At 36.7% G+C, this 22,947-nt stretch overlaps 1 protein-coding gene across 1 annotated transcript; it reads left to right on the top strand.

The window, feature by feature from the left end:
* The first annotated feature begins 1,968 nt into the window (after positions 1–1,968).
* LOC134743407 (uncharacterized) lies at positions 1,969–2,364 on the top strand. The gene has a single exon (XM_063676797.1). The coding sequence runs from the start codon at positions 1,972–1,974 to the stop codon at positions 2,362–2,364; it is 393 nt and encodes a 130-aa protein (XP_063532867.1). The 5' UTR covers positions 1,969–1,971.
* Positions 2,365–22,947: the final 20,583 nt, after the last annotated feature.

Raw genomic sequence — 22,947 nt, 5'->3', positions numbered from 1 at the left:
TATTTGTATGTAATACAGTACCAAATGCTGCATAACCATGAGTTGAAAAAAGTTGTCAGTCACAGGAACGCACAAGATAAACGAGGCAGGTAACCTTCTCACATGTAAATAACCCTCGGGTTAATTTATGTTCGTCTAACAAATCGGTAGAAACTTTTCCATTTCCATTAGGAGAAAGTTTCGTTTCGGGACCGAGCGGTTTGTAGTAGGCTGAGATACGACAGCAAAGTTCTGTTCCTATCTTTTATTTTGATAAAGTAAGATGGAATGGTGTTTATTGCACAACTCAATAAAATAAAAATTACAGAAGGGACCGCACTGTGTTACCAAGCACATTATATCATAGTCTTATCAATGTGTCAAAAGGACTATACAGCCATGGATATTATGCATTCAGTGTTACAAAGGCAACGGTAGGTTACTTTTTTATTGATGCACAAATGAACTACTATAGTATCTTACTGAGAAAGCTAAGATCTTCCCTTAATATACAGTTGATGATATAAAAAATCAAATGTTGTAGCTTGATTTGGACCCCTCAAATTTCTAAACTGTTATTTCCTTAAATATTTTCTAAAACAAAAGATACATACTTTAAGTATTTAATCGGCATATGACATTGACTAATGATTGGTTGAAATAATTGCAGTAGATACTCGTATAACACAAAAAGAAATGGGTGCAGAAGTTAGCAGCCGTATCTAAGTGTAGCATAATCCGATCCGCCGGTAGATAGAACGATACATTGTTGTTACGGCTACATTTGCTGCCTTGACGTTTGGCCTCGTTTGGTAAAATTAGTGACCTATTTCTTTCCTGCTCCATCTGCCCATTTTAAGCTTTAAACGTGTGACGAAATTTTTACTATTGAGCTATACGACTTGCAAAGGTCTGTACTGTATATTCCGTGTTGTAATTTTATTAATTACCCATCTATCCGTTCTAAATTTTATTTCAAAGAACTGTCTCGTTAAGAGGATAAGGCGGGAGTGAGGCCGGTAGTATGACGACGGTCTAAAAAAAGTTAAAAAGTTTTTTGTAAAATTTGTTTGATTGTTGTAGGTTACCTTAAAAGGTATTCTCGAGATTATTAAAGCGATGCTTATTAAAGCTCTGTTACTCGATGCTATGATGGCATTAAAAATAATTATAGGTAAAAACACTGTCAAAATCAAAAACTAAATGCTTTACTGTAGACTGCTATATAATGAATAAGAAAGAGCAAATCAATACAAATATTTTAACCTAATACTAAAGCTGCTTTATAAGTATCCACATCTGGAAGTTACCGCCAACTTCCAAATTCAACGATCATCTATCATCATCTTTCGTGTTGTTTTATACACGGATCTCGATTTTCGATGTTTGCAGTGGCCCTCTTCACGAGACTGCCAAAACGCTGACGCTGCATGATACCGAAGGAGCAAGTCCATGCAATTATAAACCTTATTGCAAGGAGATAAGGTCAGTCCAAGATCATTCAAATATGTTGTTGTTTGTATGATCCCCTTGCCGGTGGTTTGATTGAGATAAACAAAAGATTGCGCGTCGCGTCATAATAATGACGCGGTAAATCGGATTAGTCTTAGCTGGAACCAGTTTGACCTACTTTTGCAGACTAATAGGGATTCGAGTTAACTGTAACATGGCAAACCTGCATAGTGCAGCCACCGCGCGCACTGGCCGGTTGTAAAAAAAAACTAAGCCATTCGCCCGTCTTTTGTTTTTAGGGTTCCGTACCTCAAAAGGAAAAAGGGAACCCTTATAGGATCACTCGTGCGTCTGTCTGTCTGTCTGTCTGTCATACTCTATTTTCTCCGAAACTACTGGACCAATTAAGAACAAGTACTGACTTTTACTTCTTTAAACGCAGCATGGTTAAGATGGAGAACCCTTTCAGAAGTGCTCTGCGACCACAGTATGCCAATAAAACTTAAGGGCAAAGTCTACAAAACGGCAATCAGACCCGCTATGCTGTACGGCACTGAGTGTTGGGCGGCAAAGAAGACCCACGAGAACAAACTGCACGTGAACGAAATGAAGATGCTGCGATGGTCGGCGGGTGTAACTAGGCTGGATCGGATTCGCAACGAATACATCAGGGGCTCCTTCAAAGTCGCACCCATAGGTGATAAGATGGTAGAGAGGCGAATGCGCTGGTTCGGGCACGTGATGAGAAGGGATGAAGAGTACCCAGTTAAAAAGGCTTTAGCAATCCCGGAAAAGAGAAAAGGCGGAGGGCGCCCCCTAGCTACGTGGTGGACAACCGTATCCAAAGACCTGGAACAGGCTCAGCTTGAAACGCAAACAACCCAGGACAGGCGATCCTGGCACCTAAGGACGAGGAGAGTTGACCCCAAATGAAGGGATAAGGCTAGGAAGAAGAAGAAGAAGACTAACTTTTACTTCTTATGCTGTATTGGTGGTCAAGCTCTAGCGGTTTCGTTTTTAAAGTCCCTTTAACCAATGGTATTAATGGTATGACTAGCTTTTTAAAATCACCTTTTGTTTATTTTCATCGCGGCGTGTCATATGTATAAATAAAAGTGTCCATATAGTCCAAATACTTTGTTAAAATATATGGCCCATATCGACAACACTCATACATCAACATCATACGAACGAACACAGTGACATAAATTAAAGTGATACATACGCTGAAATAAAGTAGTCAGGAATTAATAAAACGTTCACCATATGTGTAACGTCAAAGAGATTGGCTGGACTTATTGGCTGAGCCAATCACGCGTCGCAGTTAATAATCGAATCTAACGTATTCCCAACGCCTCTGGCACTCGGCTCTAACGAATTATGTAGTTAATATGTAACTTCGTCCTAGCCTAGGCGTTAGTGGCCCTGCCTACGAAGCAGGAGGTCCCGGGTTCGAATCCTGCGGGGCTAAGATGGACGGCTGTCTATTATTTGTCACCATACCTGTCACGCTCTCACAAGTATTTAAGTGCGAAAGTGACGCATGATATGACAAAGTGACAAAAACGGGACCATGATACTGATACTGGTAATTTATTTGTGTGTACAGATATGAAATTTGTTCTTACAAAACAGTATCTTTATGCTGGCCGTAACTCGCGGTTTTTGAACGCATTATGTAAGTGTGGTTTATGATAATATATGTGAGTATAAAAAGACTTAAAGGGGCCCACTGACTATCAGTCCGCCGGACGGTAATGGACCTGTCAGTTAGAACAAAAATTTGACAGTTCCGAACAACTGGATTGGATTCGAGTTCTATAATAGATATACGAGTAGGTACTTTTGAAGCTTCTGGTTTGAAAAGAATTAGTTTTTCAAATAATTTGCTTATCTAAACCACGGTAACGTGTGTTGAAATTTGTTGTGAATTTTTTTTTCTATGGAAAAAACTCGAATTTTCATGAGACTAAAATCTCTAACAATAAATTTTACAGAACTCAAGTTTCGATATAACCTAGACTCTTAAAATAACCGGGTAGAAACTTTGAGACAATTACTTACTCCAAAGAAAGGAGTCTTTACCTACACTGCCTTTAGCTTGAGCATTAACTCTTTGGGTGCGTTTCGACCAGAGATGTGCTATGGTATGTTTTCATACATTTGAAACGCAGCTCCAGCTACAGCTACGTTTCAAATGTATGAAAACTTATACTGGTTTCCCAGTAAGTTGGACTATCTCAGTGAGTCATAGGAATCCACAGCCTAGTCAATATACGCGCGGCCCGGCATCCTATTTGCCAGACTAACACCCTCTGCAAGGCGTTTTGCATACCGTGTCGGACAGAGCCTGATTAGAATGAAGTCACTGCCCGGTACTTCTGGCTGCCTATCTGCAGTAGAGCACCCTTTGAAATACAGGTACGTTTGATACTAACAAGCTTGTTTTACCAAGGTTCTTTTGAATGATTCCAGTTTCACAAGCCTTTAGTCAGAATCAGACATAGTTATATAGGAACAGTTGAACAAACAGGAGCACCTTGTAAAGTTTGAATACCATTTAAGGGTCTCTGGCAAGCTCGGTTCGTAGCTAGATTGCTCTGAATCTTTGTAATTACAATAGGATAAGGTATATATGTCTGCAATTAGTTTATGTGTAGCTTTAGATACCATAGTTAAAAAAATACAGCGAATTTAAGTTTTTCATACAAAACTTGTTTTTGCTCTAGTTCGTTTGTTTTATAAAATGGAGCTGTATAGACTAATTTTAGAACTAGATATACCTCATGTCATTGTATGCGCAAAGTTTCATTACAATCCAAAACATAGTTTTAAAATGAGAGCGGAACTACGTTTGTATGGGAAGGTGCAATTCGGCCGAGCTTGCCGGGGACTTAATTATAAACATGTAACTATCCTATTAGTGTATTAAAAAAAATAAACAAAACACAAAGTAGAATGAAACACATCTTATAAATTAGGTGAAAGTTTGATGTCTTCTGTACGAGTAAAATACTATTATGATAAGGCCTTCAACTTCTTGACAGATGATTTATGCACCGTCTGTATACGAGTTTTTCGATATCTTGTACTTATAGTTTTTGAGATATCCACTCTTGAAAGTCTGTAATTTTGTGATGTTCACCTCCTAAATAGTTCAAACAAAGTTACGAAGTCAAAAATTGTGTTCCTAACCTTTCCCTCTGTATTTTTTGAGCATTCAATGCCTGGCCTACATAGAAATCGGTTCAGCAGTTTTGTAGTCAGTGAAATATATTTCCAAATATATTTCCAGAGATATATCCGGGAGAAATATTTCCTAAACTTTTTGCGCATAGTACAAATTCTGTTTTCTGAGGGCCTGCCAAAACCAATGCCGCAAAAACCAATATCGAAATTTCTTTACATGCCTGACCTGCCTCTCTATCGCTCTTGCACATTCAAGCGACAAAGCGGCAGATAAATAAATTTCGATTTTTGTTTTTCGCGGTAGCGCTCTGCTATAATGGCGAAGTATTAAGTACTACAACATGATTGACGAGGTTGTTGGCATGTCGCACCCTGTCGCCATCATCTGTTGGACACCCAGTCATGTCGTCAATCATACGAGCACAGCCCATTCTTTTGTCATTAGCGCAAATTACAAAACTGCAATTGATGCCTTCTTTTTGGGGCTGGAGGGCTCTTATTAACAATCTCTGCTGACCGTCAATCAGACTTTCAGTAGAACAAAATTCATGAACCTCAATTAGTAGAAGGTTGAAATTTTCCACGTGTGACTACCATAAAAACATTTGGTTACCCCTCTCAACCCTCTAAATTTCCCCGTAAAATAAGAAATAAGCGGTTTTGACTCATTTACGATTTTAGTGGTGGTAATTGCTATAACTGTTTCAAATTTTAGGTATCTACCTCAAACGGTCTCTGAGAAAAACGAATTTAACTGATTTGCAAGACCGAAGTGATCCCATAAGTGTTCCCTTTGTCAAAACAAAGTTTTGTACGGAACCCTAAAAACGTTAAATATTTTACAAAAACGTGACTTTGCATTCGTTGTTTATCCAGAACGATAGAAAGTACATACATCAAACTTGGCTTTTTTTATCTGACTACGACAAATAAATCAAAAAGGGTGTTATAGCTTTAACTGTAAATATACATACCTATATATTGATATTTAAACACCTATATTCATTAAGTAGTATGTACTCCTTCCTATAAATTACATACCTACATTTTTTTTTCTTCTAGGTTCGCCAAACTTGCGTTTAACGGCGAAATGATGCACTCATTTTCAATGTTAGTACCTTAATCTAAATTTAATGATTAACTTATCTTACTAAGGTTAATACTTTTATATTACATTAACAAAGTGTAAGTTGTAGGTATATATGTTGTTATTCTTTGTAGTTTTACATGTATGTAAAATGTATGATTTTGGTGCAATAAAGGATATTTATTTATTTATTTATTTATATACAATATTTACCTATCTTATATATTTAGTCATGCGTTGTACCCAATAGCAACTTCTTAATTTTTTATTTAAAGATGTTTTTACTAGCACACTCGTCTTCTATTGATAAATTGTTCATTATTCGCGATGTGATATACTTGCGCGTATCGGGTGTATACTCGCGGAGTTTTGAATTCGGGATTTTTAAATTGATCAGTTGCTATTAAGTACTTAACTTTATCATGCACTGGCAGGATGTTCAATTTCTTAAATAAGATCGTGTAATCGTTACTACAGTTTGCTCTAGTTTTTTTGTCTATTATATTTTTTATCAATCGTAGTTGTAAGTTTAATATTTTATCCAAATAAGTTTTGAAGGTGCGGCCATAAGCTATTAACCCGTATCCAATTACAGCGTCAGCCAGTGCATGGTATAACATTCGTAATATTTTATTATTAACTATAATTACATTATACATTGAAACTAAGTACTGAACTCAATTTGATAAATGAGGTATGAGATCCCATAGGCTACATTTTTGACATCTTCTTATTCTTTCTTAATCTTTTTATTAATCTTCTTTTAGTATCAGTATCAACAATGAATGATAAAAAAACCGGACAAGTACGAGTCGGACTTGCCCACCGAGGGTTCCGTATTTGTTGTTATAGCGGCAACAGAAATACATCATCTGTAAAAATTTCAACTGTCTAGCTATCACGGTTATCACATGAGATACAGCCTGGTGACAGACAGACGGACAGACGGACAGTGGGGCCTTAGTAATAGGGTCCCGTTTGGGTACGGAACCTTAAAAACGATAGTCCATAATATAATATCGCATAAACAAATAATTCATAAAATAAACGTGTCCGTACCGATCTGCGAGCCGCGGCGAGCCCCATGAATATTCGATACGATTGCGGGAGATGATACCATTCATATACGTTCACTTTTTGGCCAGGAAATGAATACTCAAAAAAAGTTATAGAGGGAAATGCTTGGAACACAATTTTTGACTTCGTAACTTGTTTGGACTTTAGGAGGTGAACATATCAAAAGTTCCCGGCCGTAGCGCTTGAGTCGGGGGGTAGAGGGGGGATCTATGCGTCTTAGCCACAACTTTAACAAAATAAAATGTGATTACATTTGTTACAAGTTTTAGATCCGTGAAGCTGCTAGGCCGTGTTTGGTATCGTTTTCGTATAAATCGGAGGTGCTAAATTCATTTATGGTATTCAGTCAGCAAATATTGTTTACAGATTTTTTTAATAGCTAAATGACATGATGCTGTGTCACAAATATACGTGAAATGGAAATTAAAAAGAGCTACTTCCCGGCCTAGGCCAGGAATTTAGTATGAAAGTTCATTAAATACCTCTCGTCTAGCTGCGCCCGAAACGTGATACTTCCCAGCCTCATATGTAGAACATATGTAATACTTATCAATATTTTATTACATGTTAGAGAAAAACACTTTTTTTTACCACACCAGATTGTAAAGGTTGTGTTTATTCGCCAAAAAATGGTGACAGAGTCGCATTTAATCCACTAGAGTGGAAAACTAAATGCAAAATTTGCGTTGTTTTCTCATGTTTGAATTGGCTATCAAGTGATGGTTTTGAAAAATAAATTTTTAATAGCATTCATTTGAATTAAATATGCAATGTTTTCAAATCAAATGAAAATGAATGCACCGAAAAAAAAATCTGGTTGTTGTAACGAGAATTCGGTAGACCCTACAATTTTTATCGTAGTATATGTGACAACTCTACAGATAGTAAACTCAACTATTAACTATTATATTAACAAATTGAACATTGTCCGTTACAAACGAATTGTAATCGCTTCAAATCAAATGGTTGGCTAAACAGAAAAAATGTTAGGAGAACGCAAAATTTGTTACAAGAACAAATTCCCATTTCCATTCTGGTAGTATTGTAAAAAATATTTTTTTCCGTGTGCTATAACATATTCAAATTTATCTTAACACAAACTTTGTAACTATTGCATTTATTTAAACATTTTCTAAAATAAAAATCGCTTAAGCCAACCCGGTATAATCGAACTTCCCACAATAAGTTCTTCCTTAAGAATTAAGACTCCTCACATACTCCTATGTACCTATGTACCTATATCTAATTTGTACTCTGGCGTTAGCCACGGACGCTTTATGCTTTGTTATCTTAGTTACCAGCTTTATTTAAGATTCCTTTCGCGTCCCGTCACGCCTGCATGGATCCGAATAATATGATTTACTCTGCTTACACGAATGTTGACTCCAAAACTGGGTTAAGAATTTGTTTTCATATTAACTCAATTCAATTAGGAATTGTGAGAACTAAAACGGTTAAACGGTTTATTGTAGGAAATTTGAATGTTTATATTTTTCTGAGATTGAATATTTCCATTGATTCGAGTTGTTTTATGCATTTTGGTATAAGTAATATTTTTGATCTGCCTGCGCTCCAAAGTACTAACTTTACAGTACATATGGTGCTTCTTTTTCGCACTAGTGCGTAAAGTGTACTTTTTGTGCATATCTCGAAAGTTTAAAGGGCCACGTTGTTCGATACACGTGCGAATAGGTAATTCGCAACTCGTGTCAAAACATTCAACACGTGTACAACATACAAATATTTATGCAGGGGTGCTAAGCTAATAGTATTGCTGACTGTACAAGCTTTGTAGCACATTTGTCACATAATATAACAGCATATCTCCTTGTAAATCTCCGGACGAGTTACGGGGCTCACTGATTACTAGTCCGCCGGACGATATCGGCCTGTCAGTTTTTCGGAACTGCAAATTTTCTGTTCTAACTGACAGGCCGGTATCGTTCGGCGGACTGATAATCAGTGGGCCCCTTAAGGGGTCAACATTGGAAAGTGTACAGATATCCATTAGGTACTTCTGTATAAAAAATGGCCATTATAATCCAAAGGGAAAAGGGTCGTCACTCGGCAGGGGCTCGATTCAAAATCTGCGAAGCATAAATCAAAATTACGAGGGAAACATCTCAGAGCTCTTTATGTCCCTTAGCTATATGTTCGAGATCAATAAACAGTGACCTAAAGAAACAAGGGCGCCAGGACGGAGGAACTTTGAGAAGTACTCAGATTTTGTTGAAAATTTGATAATAGGCCTGATTCGAACTTCAAAAATTTGCTAATGATACGACATGGATCGGATATATCATTATCAAAAGTGACGTCTTAAAACAAAAACGTCAGTTTTGACACTGAGTTCTCTATTCCATATCGTATCTTTTTGATGTATCTTAAAGTTCGAATCAGGCCGTTATTATTGCTTAAGACTCGTAATAGACTAAAGTATTTACTAATAAGTACCAGCGAGGTTCCTAATTGCATGTTTAGGTATACCTACACATAACAAGTCCTGAGTGTGAGTTCAATCGTTTACTAGTTGCATTTAGTAGAAAATGTAAAAACTCGAACTAAAAAGATTGTTAAAATCTAAAAAGATAGTTCTAATCTAGTAAATATCTTCTTACTTTTCTCCTTGAACCATTTTGACATGTCTCTGTTTAGCCCAATGGTTGACTAGTAGAGAATGCCAATAGGCATTAAGGCTGCCATTTGTTACAATATTTTGTGATTGTAAATGGGCCAATAATAACACGACCCGCAGTCAGCTACCTACTGTAGGTACATTTCGCACGCACTATTCAGCCGGAGCGGGAGCGTATATGTTTTTTTTCAATATCAAAATTTTAGCAAAATAAAAAAACAGAATACCTATCATAGATTAGATTGCACTTTGCAGCTTCAACGTCAGCCGGGCGGGATGAAACAGCCAGATTCACAGGAGCTATTTTTAATCAAGAGTTCAGTCTGTCGGCGGGGACAAATTAGAGTTAGGCGTTTATTGATTATCTTCTATAGTTTGTCAAAAGGACTGTCTCATTTCAAACATAGACTTACACTAGTAATAGCACCCAAAAGAAAAGGATGAGTATAGTTTTTTTTTTCTTATTTACTGACAATTTGGTTTGACCAACTATAAATAAGCATTGGTGGAATTTGATCCGTACCTTACTTTGAAAAAAAAAAAAAAAATACACTTTTTGTTTGTTTTGTTACCTTTATAATCTAGGTAAGTATATAATCATATATTTTGTTCTTCATGACGTTTTTCTTCACCGAAGAAGTAACTGGTAATTATCATATCATTTGATCGTCATTTAAACTACTACATTACTTATACACTACTACTATTACTACTTCATTTAAACATTTGTGTTTATATGGATATATATTGTATATATATGTTTATTTTATATTCTAGATTACAGGTTTTAATTATTTACGTTTGTAATAATTGAACCATAATTTACTTTCTGTTCATAGTGTTCGTTTGTCTATCTTGATCTGTTTATTGTTTCATTCTCAATTGCTCAAAGGTTGACTGGAAGAGATCCCTTATAGGGATAAGTCCGCCTTTGTACATTGTATATATTTATGTTCTTTTATTGTGTTTGTAATCTGTCTTATGTACAATAAAGTGTTTACATACATACATACATACATTAAACGCCCCAAGAAATTTGATTATATCATCGTCGTTCATATTTAAGTATAACAATAATAAGGCCATGTTGCATAGAAAGTAAGTTATGTAGACGTAGCAATATAGAGTAAATAAAGAGTAGCGTATTTGTCAGTGTTGACACTGTCAGTAACTCGTGGTAAGGGCACTGGTTTGGTTGAACGAACGTTTAAAACTACAATATGAGTAATTAGCAACATGGAAATATCTCAAACCACCATTACATATACCTTTACATTACGCTTGGAGTAATTTTGTTGTGGAAATATAGATTTAATAAGAAAATACCCCGAACAAAAAGCGTAATTTTTTGACATTTTGGTAATTTTTAAACAAACTTTTTGACATTTTCAAACATTCACCATCTTGTAGCCCTTGCCAATACGCTTCTTTTAAGACCTCCACCATTCAATTGGCCCTAAAACTCACAACACCAGATAGATGGAAATTGGAGAGTTATACAGAAGCGATCGAAAAAACAAATTCAATGTTAAAAATAACACTGACGTTACAAAAATATTTTGAATAGCAATGGTTTTTCCAAATACACAAGAAATAAGCTTTTTTAAACCCACATTCATGAATACCTAAACTTAAATTAATTATGCAATGAGTAGCATCTTCGCTCGGAGTATGCTTGAGTCGCTGAAAGGAACACGAGATATATAAAGAGAAGTGACGCACCAATTCAAGCAGAAAACTTGCGATGGCGGCGCTAAAGAAGACAAATTAGAGGCGAAATTTTAAAATGTGAACACTGCTGTGGGTCTGCGGACTCATTTCGCTAATCTGCCCCGGCTTCCCAGAGAATTTCGTGGCTATTTTAGAAAATGAACCGTCGCTGTGTTTGTTCGTCTTTATTTTTGAATGCGCGTTTGATGTATTAAATACATGAATACTCACGAACATTATGGAGTGATAGTCATAAATGCAAATAAAATAGTTATTTAAAAATACAGATCCATTACTCGGATATAAGTATAATGAAGTTTATACCTACATATATTAAATAATTTCACGGTTTAGACTCACTTCTCACTTGTTTTAGTCACTCGCATGACATGTTTCGGAGAGTCTAGGTCTCCTTTATCAAGCACTAATAGTGCGAGCAGCGTTCACGACGACCGTGTATTGCGTACTGCCGCGCGCCGCGTCGCCCGCTGCGCGCGCGCTGAGAAAGCCAGTTGGGGGAGGTCTTGCGCTATCGTATCGTATCGGGGTTGTGGGGGTTGGGGGTGGGTTTATATCTATACCTATTATCTATCATTACTATCATTAGCTTTCGCTCTGTAAGGCTAGCAGAGGAGCGGCGTGACAGTATCTCGCCTGCTAGATAAACTACCCGTCTTTTTCTCACTGTATTAATTAGAAAGTGACGGGTAGTCTATCTCGCGGGTGAGATACTGTCACGCCACTCCTGTGCTAGGCCTACTGGACTGCATACTAAGGGGCGACTTACTATATAAGACTTAATAACCCTTAAGGCCAGAGCACACCGGCAGACGGTGTGCGCGTGCACTAAAATGCTTGAGCCGCGCACGCACACGTCACGCAATCGGTGGCCGTCTCTCATAAGGATCTATATATAACAACGCACACGTACCCGGTGTGCACAGGCCTTTATAGTTTCGCTACGTCTGTCTATCTGTATAGGGAGCGTGCATAAACTGTAGGGGGCTACACAGGAGACGTCAGATTTTTGGCACGAGGCGTAAATGTGTAGTTTATGCTTCCAAAGTAGCCCACAAGATGGCAGCACTTGCTTTGGCGTGAAGTGTCACTGTGCATAATATGTACATGTTTATGGTTCCTATTCAGGCCACAAGATGGCAGACCCTCCAACGCGCACGGTCCCTATATCTGTCCACGGCTTAGCCCCATGACCGTTTAGTATTAGATAGCTGCAAGTTGGTTATGCTCAGGAGCGCCTTTTAATTTTTTTATCGATATGCATGCATTCGCAGTGCATCTCGCTCATACTTATGGATAGGTGCGCGGATATGTATAATATCGTGTTGCGGTGTTCGTAGCGCTCGTAGCAACCTACGGGCAGCTACGGCCGTAGCGGTCTAAGCTCCCGCGTAGCATTATTTGCATTTTAACACATACTCGCGCAATCATGAGGGTTTTCTGATTGTAATAACAGGTTATGAATTTGATTTTTTTTATACTACGTCAGTGGCAAACAAGCATATGGCCCGCCTGATGTTAAGCAGTCTCCGTAGCCTATGTACGCCTGCAACTCCAGAGGAGTTACATGCGCGTTGCCGACCCTATAACACTCCGCACCCTCGTTGAGCTTTGGCAACCTTACTCACCCGCAGGAACACAACTATGAGTAGGATCTAGATTTGATATGTATAATGTCTGCTGCTCATGCATTATTTTAAAATTGAATGGCTTTAGTCCCATAGACAAAGTATATACAAACATTGTCTTCGGTTACCGCGATAGTTACTCATGAAATAAAACTATGAAAACGGATTATATCGCGTATATTGAATTTATAATACATCCCGACGTTTCGAACCCTTTACAGCGTTCGTGGTCAACGGGTGACTCAATATACGCGTTATAATCCGTTTTCATAGTTTTATTTCATATATATAGGTACAAACAGTTATACACAGAATCGCAATACGACTATCTTTCTCTAACAAAGAGTGTCAGGCCCTTGCTTTAGTCCAATGGGAATATTTCGCCAGTGTCAAGGTATTAGGAGCTTTAAATACGACTATAATCGTACGGTTAGTACAAGACAGTGGAAGCTGATCTTATTAGCTCTTGTAAAGCGATAGCTGGACTTTACAAGAAGCACGTGGACTACCGGCCGTTGACTCCAAAATGGTGGTTAAACGTGTTTCAAGAATAATTCTCCATTAACTGCACACTACCACATTAGTTTACTGTATAATAAGTCATGTTGAAGATGGAGATATTGCAAACAACAACAGAACCACTTTGCGGCATCCGGTGGAGTCGCAGGTAGGGATCTGGAGCGGCATTCGACTCAAATATCTGTGATTGAAATGTTGTTACTTGCAGCGTATCCCACTCGCACCAATATATACAATGGGCCCAAATACCCCGAACAATCTTAACCATAATTATATTACAGGGTGGTCCGAACATACGTTGACAAAGACAATTAACTTTGCATATTGTTGATAATTTTACCAACCGTCTGCGTTTGTGAATCAAACTCAAAGGTAAGTAATATATTTTTAAGATATTTACTATAATTTTATTATTTAATGTAATATACTAATGTAATGTCATAATGTGATATGATCCTAAGCTGGTCGAAATAAATGAATTTAATAAGTTTAGTTTCAGTTAAAAGAATGTGATTTTAAGTTTAAAAAAATCTTAAATTTCAACGTATTTTTAAGCCAACCTGTAAGTAAAGATTTTTTTTAATACAAAGCATAGGCGAAAAACGCATAGTTTACGAGATGCACTTATTTTTTTCCAATTAAGGAATCACTAGCTGGCATCCCCAGTATAGTCGTGGCAGAGGCGGTTGACCTAAAGCAAAGGGGGTGCAAAAAAAGACTTAGAATTTTTTTAGTAGGTACAATAACATGTCTGTTTGATCGCGATCATAAAGGTCAACCTAACACACTCCTCCTCACTTCGCTCGTCGTCGCACCTATCTTGTCTGTTACTTAAATTTACTGTTCCAAATGATTGATTTTAATTTGTCAAGTAGTGGTTTCAACTTGCGGGTCAAATATCTCGGCCATTTTTGATTTTAGAGAAAAGTTTTTCCTACAAAACATGCTTATTTTAGTGTATTCTCTACGATAACACAATAAAAAAATAGGAGTCATAATAACATCACTCCGATGAAAAGTGTCGGCACCCCCTTTGCTTTAGTCCAACCTAATTTACTTTCTATACATATCGCTCGCACTAATATGAGAGTACGAGCGAGATGCATAAAAAGTAAGTTAGGTACGCACACGCTAGCGAATAGGTCAGTGCCAAACTGGTGGTAGCCATATAGTAATCAATTATTAATATCGTTGAACGACGTTTGGACGGACAGATGGGGCGGACTGTCCCTTATAACAGCATAAATTTGGTCACATGTACGGGGCAACAGTAGACAACTTCAGGGGCTGCTCCGTTGCTGTGTAAAAAAAAAGACTTATTTTGTTTTTAGTTTTTTGTTTATTGATAATGCAAAATAATACCCAACATTTCTTAATCGTAATAGTATAAATTACACACAAATAAAGTTTTTCGGGTAATGGCGCTCATCCTGTATAAATAAATAAAAAATCACTTTAATTCAGACAAACGTCCATAGAACAATTAGGTAAAAATAAGAGTAAAAATGTAAATACAATACAATGTAATTAAGAGACACGAGCGAGACTCACGGACGAATAAATAATAACAAGGTGTAATCAAATTGACATCAATTTGTAAGTTCGAACCAGCCTCCTGTGTTTGCTTCACAAATTGCTCTGTCACTATGACAAGCCTGATAACGTTCAATTTCCTCCTCGCCTATCATAGGAATCAGTGCTACGCAATATTTTTTTCACATCACCAATTCGAAAACGGGCTTTTTCTTCCCTGCTAGGAGGGATCAAAGTGGCACTTTTCTTCCCTACTAGGAGGGATCAAAATAACACTTTTCTGTTCTATTTTTACATTTTTTTGCACATTATTTTTTTAACTTAAATAATATTATTGTCTTCGGTTACCGCGATAGTTATATACTCATGAAATAAAACTATGAAAACGGATTATATCGCGCGTTATTAAATAATATTTTTAAACATCATAATTACCTCATAGGTGATGTGAAAAGCAGTATGTGTCACATGGTAGCAAAATTATTACCATCTTGGGCGTAACACACTTGAATCCCTCACTATGCTCAGAATTCTACTTTAGAATCCCTCGGTACTCTGGGGATTCTATTATAGAATACTTCGCTTCGTTTAGGATTCAATGTACGCCCTCGCCGTAAATATGTATTTTTGCTCCCTTATGACACAATCTACTATAAGTACACCTGTGTTCTACTCAACAGAACAACAGTAAGTGACGATGTAACATCAGTCCTGCAGTCTGAACTTGACATTTATTGCGCTTGAAATACGATATTTCCGGACCGATATGACCTTCAAACCTTCAAGAAAAGAGCGTATTCCCATCTTAAGGGCCAGCAACGCACTTACAACCCCTCTGGTGTTGCGGGTGTCCATGGGCGGCGGTGATCGCTTTCCATCAGGTGATCCGTCTGCTCGTTTGCCTCCTATTTCATTAAAAACAAAAAAAAAAAAAACCGATAAGCAATTACAGTGAAATCTTGATAATCCGACCCTTGATAGTCCGGTGTATCCAGTAATCCGGCACTAAAATTGGGGTACAAAAGATCATTTTATGTCCTAATTTAATGTGTGCGCTTACATTATCGCACTTCAATATCTTTATCAATGACTAAGTTCCAGATGACAATAAGATTTTCTTTCAATTTAGTATTTTAGGAAAATGTATTTCTTCGACGTACTAAACACTTCAAAATAATATGCATATTTGCTCTAACTTCCAGTAATCCGGCTCTCTTGTGTCAGCATTAGTGCCGGATTAGTGAGATTGCACTGTAGTATGAATAGAATAGAATAGAATAGAATAGAATAGAATAGAATAGAATAGAATAGAATAGAATAGAATAGAATAGAAATGTTTATTTGCCAGAATACGTTACAATTACGTTTTAATACAGTTTTAGAGTCAGTATTCAGTCGACATAAAGCCAACATGCAAAAACGTTTGCAAATTACATTTACAAGTAGGGTACATCAGGTACATGCATATAATTTAAATATTCCTAATACAACAACGTCAATTCATTACAAATAAAATTAAAAATAGGAATACTTATAAATTGCACATAAAAAAATTAAGGTAAAATAAAATGGATTGATATTGCAGAGTTATGTCATGTAAAACTTTAATAGTACAATTTGAAATTTAAATAGTATGTTACGGTTTGCTCTGTCACAGGCCGATGGAGTGACGTGTAGGTAAACCGTAAATTGGTCTTCCATTTAATTTTATGTGGCTTTCCATCAGAGAAAGGTTATTATGCACAATCATGGAGTATAAGGACCCATTTAGGAATAGAACGGCACATACATATTTATACTAGGAGGCTTAGTATTATCATGTTGGCTTAGTGTTATTACTTGTTTACGTGCAATAAAGTGTCATACATACATACATTATAATAATGATTGTAAAGAGGTTATGAATTTGATCTGGATTTGTTATGGATATGATCTCTCAGTCACTGTTAACACTGTGTTAAATTCTAACCTCCTTATTCATGAATACTTAGCAATCTCTTACAAACCTCTGTTAAATTTAGTCACTTTCTAACAGACAGGAATGTCAAAATGACGGATAGGGACAGACAATTAGCAACAATTTGTTTATTTGACAAAAGTTTATGAATAACGCCATTAGTATTTACCACGAATTTGGCCATTTTTAGGGTTCCGTACCCAAAGGGTAAAAACGGGACCCTATTACTAAGACTCCACTGTCCGTCTGTCCGTCCGTCTGTCTGTCTGTCACCAGGCTGTATCTCATGAACCGCGATAGCTAGACAGCTGAAATTTTCACAGCTGATGACGCCGATATAACAACAAATACTAAAAACAGAATAATATTTTTTTTTAATGGGGCTCCCATACAACAAACGTGATTTTTTTGCTGTTTTTTTCCGTAATGGTACGGAACCCTTCGTGCGCGAGTCCGACTCGCACTTGGCCGGTTTTTTTTTTTAATTTTTCCTAAAACGAACTTTTATGTATTTTGCAGTTTTGGTCGAAACTTTTAATCCTTTTTCCTTGATCCCCCTTTGGTACACCCTGACCGTGTTATTTCTCTCATTTATGAATGTATCTTGCCTCAGAACTGCGTCATTCAAATAATATTCACACGTTATATTCATGTTAATTTTGGACTGGTGGTTTTACGGTACAAAATTCTTAATTTCGGTAATGTGGGCTTTATCTGAATTAACTGTATTGTTTATTTATTTCATATTCTACCTTTTTATGTACTCAAAAGTAAAGAATACGGGTCAGTTTCCATAGAAACCCCTTTTGTAAATAAAATAAATAAATTATAAATATTACAGGGACATTCTTACACAAATTGACCAAGTCCCGCAGTAAGCTCAAGAAGGCTTGTTTTGTGGGTACTCAGACAACTAATAATATACAAATACTTAAATACATAGAATACGTCCATGACTCAGAAACAAATATCTGTGCTCATCACACAAACAAATGCCCGTACCGGGATTCGAACCCCGGACCATCGGCTAAATAGGCAGGGTCACCCACTAGGCCAGACCGGTCGTTAATGACCCGTTTCTTTCCTCAAGAGTAGATAAATACATAACACAAGTTTTCGCTAAGCACGTACCTTAAACAAACTATACCTCGAGTGTTGTACTACTTGTACTAGTGTTTATTGGCATGGATAAAGCGCCCGTCTTTATTTAGCCGACGTGACTTACTTTTTTCCTCTACAGACGAAGCGTTAGGCCAACAAAGTTAGCGTACCTAGTCTAGGTGCACTCAAAGATAGATATAACTCCGTAATAGATGGATACAGTCTAAGGAAAAAACGTGCCTCGAAAATCAAGAAAATTTGATTCTCGTTCAGAGGGCGCTACTAGTTTTGGCCTACAGTCGTATAGATGGCGTTGACGGTTTCGTTTGTTATTTAACAATTTTAACGCATATCAGTGAAAGAACATGTGTCAAAATCATCAAAATAATTAATGCAAATAAAAAAAATCATTTATCTATATTTAAATACATTTTATCGTATTTTACAAATCTCAAATTTTAGTTTTAAAGTGTGTCGACAGATGGCAGTGAATTTACTGGAGTTACAAAATTTACTATGACAGTACCGCTCTAGTATAAGTTACTCTATGGTGCACTTAACGAGTTGTCAGGTTGAGAAAGACTAGTGCAAATAGATAAGGGAAATGGAGAGTTTAAGGGTCTCCGGCAAGCTCGGCTTAAAAAACTGCTTAAGTAACATCAATTTCAAGGACGTTGGGTTTTGACAGCCCCTTTAACCGTGTAAATCTGACGCGTCCCTCAGGCTCAGAATCTCATCTTTTGCGCCGCATTTATCACATCGTCTAATCTACCGTCACGTCCAGTCTTTGTGAAATTAACATTTTTCAGCCCCTCCCAGCACAAATTAAAATTTATACTTATATTCTTAGCAATCTGCGTTGTAAATGGGACCGTGTTTAAACCATGTTTATTCCTCGGGATAATAAAATTGTTTTCACCACATCAGCTCGGAAAGGCTCTCTTTGTACTTCAAAAATTGATAAGAAAGTTGCATTTTATCCACATGTGTGGCAAATTTTGAGCTGTTTGCTCATGTTGGCTGATAGAATTGACTTTTAAGTTATAGTTTTGAATGATAAATATTTAATAACGTTTATTTGGATTTGATTTGGTTTCATTTTGTTTGATATTTTACAGTTGGTATTTTCCTTGCATTGGTGAGGTGAAAAATGTTGTGTTCCACTCGGTGGCGAAATTTGTTTAACCCTCGTGCATTGAAACCCTCGCAACGCTCAAGATTCCAATTTTCGAACCACTCGCTACGCCCGTGGTTCAATTTTGGAGTCTTTCGCTTGCTCGAGCGGTTAAACAACAACTTTGCCCCCTTGTAAAACAAATAACTAATATTGTTGAAAAACTAACTATTAAGTATTGAGTAAACTTCGAGAACAATAAAAAAATCAAGGCGTCCAGTCAGCGGCAAAAATGTAATTTCATTTAACTCAATATGAGATTTAGAAAGACATAAAGGGGCGCTATTGAAACCACCGGAGACAACAGGATTTCAATGCAATTTAGAAATTTGGAAATCACGAGCATAGGTACCTTCATTTTTATGTTTTTGAAGAAACGTATATCAATCCTTTGAACTTTTCATATAAATTTTATGTTATGAATCTACCCATTGCTAACTTTCCAAGCGTAACAACTTTAACGTTGTAACTATTATAAATGTAAAAGTTACAAAATATAAAGTTGGACTCCACGGATGGGTAACTTTAGAGAGTTCCGTCAGCATCAATAGAAGCGTATGAAACAATGCGCCAAAAGTATCTGTCACCCTCGAATACAAATAGAGATATATCTCGACATTTCGCATTTGAATGTATCTCCAAAAGTTTAGTTGTTCTATAATTTTATTATATCAATCAATCAATCAATCAAACTTTTATTGGTAAAATAGAAGTATTATCTTATACATAGAACATTACTTATACATTTCACAGGAATAATTATATTAGGTACATTATTATTTTTGGTCAAATTATTTTTATATGAATTATTTACTGATTTATATTACATTTAATTATAATTATACATTTTTAATTAATTCGGTTTCAAAAAAAAAATATATATATACATATTTAAAGTATTACTTATTTCTATTACATGTAGTCAATATTACTGATTTATATTACATTTACTTATAATTATACATTAATTAGGTATATCGAGACATATCTCATTTTGTTAAGTCCCCGGCAAGTTCGGTTCTCCATACAAACGTAGTTACACCACAGGGCGGACACGCTATACATCAAAAATCACTTGCGTTTCAATGTGTGAACGGCACGTCTGTACACGCGTCATGCGTCATAGTGTAAGTTGCTTAAAAATAGAACTGAGAGTACGCCAGAAGTCAGCCAGATTTCTGTCGCGGGGCGAGGTAATTCGAGTCGGGACGGGGCGGTGCGTGGCCGTTCTGTATGATAATACTATTACTTATTCTGTGGTTACACTCTGATTTTAAAACGACTAGCTAAATAGATTGTTCTGAAACTTTGTACTTACAATATGATAATGTACTTATATCTATGCCTGTAATTAGTTTATGTAGCTTCAGATACAATTTTTATAAGCTGGAGCTATATAAAGTAATTACAGGCATAGATATACCTCATGTCATTGTATGTGCAAAGTTTCATTACAATCCAACACGTAGTTTTAAAATGAGAACGAAACTCCTTGTATGGGAAGGAAAATTCGGCCTTGCGGAGCTTGCTGGGGACTCTTAAGCTATCAGAGAATGGTTGATACTTTTGACCCGTAGTTTGATACCTATGTTATTTTTGATCATGACTGTACTATAACATTTAAAACTTTCGCGTTTTGAACACATTCTGACCGTCTATCATGAGTTGTGTTCTCGCGCGGGTCCATACTTGAAGTCGCGCGCGAGAACGCAACTCATGCTAGCAAGTCTGATGTCTGTGTACGTTCGAATTGTCCTGAGAGCCGCTGGTACAGCTATGTCAGCTAGTACAGTCACACATATTAAATCACATTTAAAATTGGGTCTATCGCGAATTTAATTTGTTACCTTTATTTACCGACGTTTCGACACAGGTTTCACTGGTCGTCGTCACACAAATCTCTGTTTTGTCATTTTGCTGTGACATCAGTTAGCCGCGACCACGACCAGTGAAACCTGTCACTTTACAACGGGCAGATTTATTATGCAACAAATTTTTATTTCCTTCGGTTGATAACAAAGAACCGGCCAAGTGCGAGTCGGACTTGCACACGAAGGGTTCCGTACCATTACGCAAAAAACGGCAAAAAATCACGTTTGTTGTATGGGAGCCCCACTTAAATATTTATTTTATTCTGTTTTTAGTATTTGTTGTTATAGCGGCAACAGATATACATCATCTGTGAAAATATCAACTGTCTAGCTATCACGGTTCATGAGATTCAGCCTGGTGACAGACAGACAGACGGATGGACAACGAAGTCTTAGTAATATTGTCCCGTTTTTACCCTTTGGGTTCGGAACCCTAAAAAAATGTCTTCTTAAAATATCTAAAGTTTCTAACTTAGTATCAATGCAGTACTGATATAGGTTTCCAAAAGTAAGTAGTACCTAGTTGATTATAAACTGAAGTAGATATCATATATTAAAGAAAAAGTGACCCTTGAACCCCTAGGCCACTATCTTACTAAGCCTAGGCGTCTTTGACCAACTCTAAGTGCGAGCAGTGCGCGCTTGCACCTCCTATACGAATTCCTTACGGATTTACGATATAGCGAGTGAGATACACAACTTTAGGAACAAATCAACTTATTTTAATAAATATTTTTGATGTGTTTTTAAGTAGTTACACTACTATATATAAATCAAAAATCAAAAATACACAAAACAAAAATATTTAATAATTTGATTTGTTCCCAAAGTTGTGTATTAATTGAGACTTATGGTCTCTCCTTCAAGGGAGAAGAATGGTGATAAAACTCCATGGGTTACCGGCCCTGCTAGGAGCTTTCTAGAGACTTAATCATCATATAACTGCAGCATAAAGGGGCCCACTGATTATCAGTCCGCCGGACGGTATCGGCTTGTCAGTTAGAACAAAAATTTGACAGTTCCGAACAACTGACAGGCCGATATCGTCCGGCGGACTGATAGTCAGTGGGCCCCTTAACAGTTAAGTTAATAAAGTTGCAGTGACGTTTTCACGATTCTCTAGTAGAAAGCAAATATAGCGATGCACTGATTCTTATTGATTTCATAAAGATTGTATTGGTTATCAGAATGCAGGGCAGGAATGCGTGCTATCGGCGCGCACACTGACAGGGACTGGGGCTGCAACCGCCGCAGTACTCGAGAAATCCATACCATATTCAAACTATAAATGAAATGAAATGAAATTTATTATTCATAACATACAGATACAGTTTCTCTGTTCATGATTTTAATTTGATTTAGTTCTTTAAATTAGTATATTATCTCTTTGCCTGAGATACAGGATTACTCCTAGTTCAGGCGCACGTAACAATGTAATATGTAAAAGTGCACGCAATCACGCATAATGTAACATTAGCAATAAGGTTTTCTCATTAGCTCAAGGCTTTATTTTTTTAATTAGCCTACTTTGGTGTCCCACTGCTGGGCAAAGGCCTCCCTCGTTTTTTCCACTCGAAATAATTTCCAATTTTCCAAATTTTGTTTGACATAATATACATAATATGTACATGAAGACATAGCAGGAGGAAAATTTTCATCCAAAATTAATAAGGATTGAGTTTATTGTTTTGTCTAAAACGACGCCCGGAGCTTCCCCTTAATCCAACTTATCGATAATTTTTGTTATACTTACCTAATTAAAAGTCAAGTCCCAAGGATAATTAATTAATTATCATTTAATGGTAAGTGACGTAAACAGAAATTCGATTAGGTACTTACTTTACTTATCCAAAGTTTTGTAATTTGAGATTCTTGTTGTAAGAAAAAAATAAAGAGAAAATATTCAAATAAAAAGTAATTGCCATCTGCACAATAAGCGTTATAAGATGATTATCAAACAAGTTGTATTTATTGTAACAAGCCGTTTCGTTTTTCTTGGTTCGTTAATTAAACCGAA

Source organism: Cydia strobilella, chromosome 8 (genome assembly GCF_947568885.1).
Source record: "Cydia strobilella chromosome 8, ilCydStro3.1, whole genome shotgun sequence".
NCBI lineage: Eukaryota > Metazoa > Arthropoda > Insecta > Lepidoptera > Tortricidae > Cydia > Cydia strobilella.
The sequence above is the reverse complement of the archived record's forward strand: the minus strand, read 5'-3'. Positions and strand labels throughout refer to the sequence as shown.

Bases quoted from the DNA above. Each gene is read 5' to 3' on its own strand.
- LOC134743407 (XM_063676797.1), top strand. From the start codon at position 1,972: ATGCTGTACGGCACTGAGTGTTGGGCGGCAAAGAAGACCCACGAGAAC.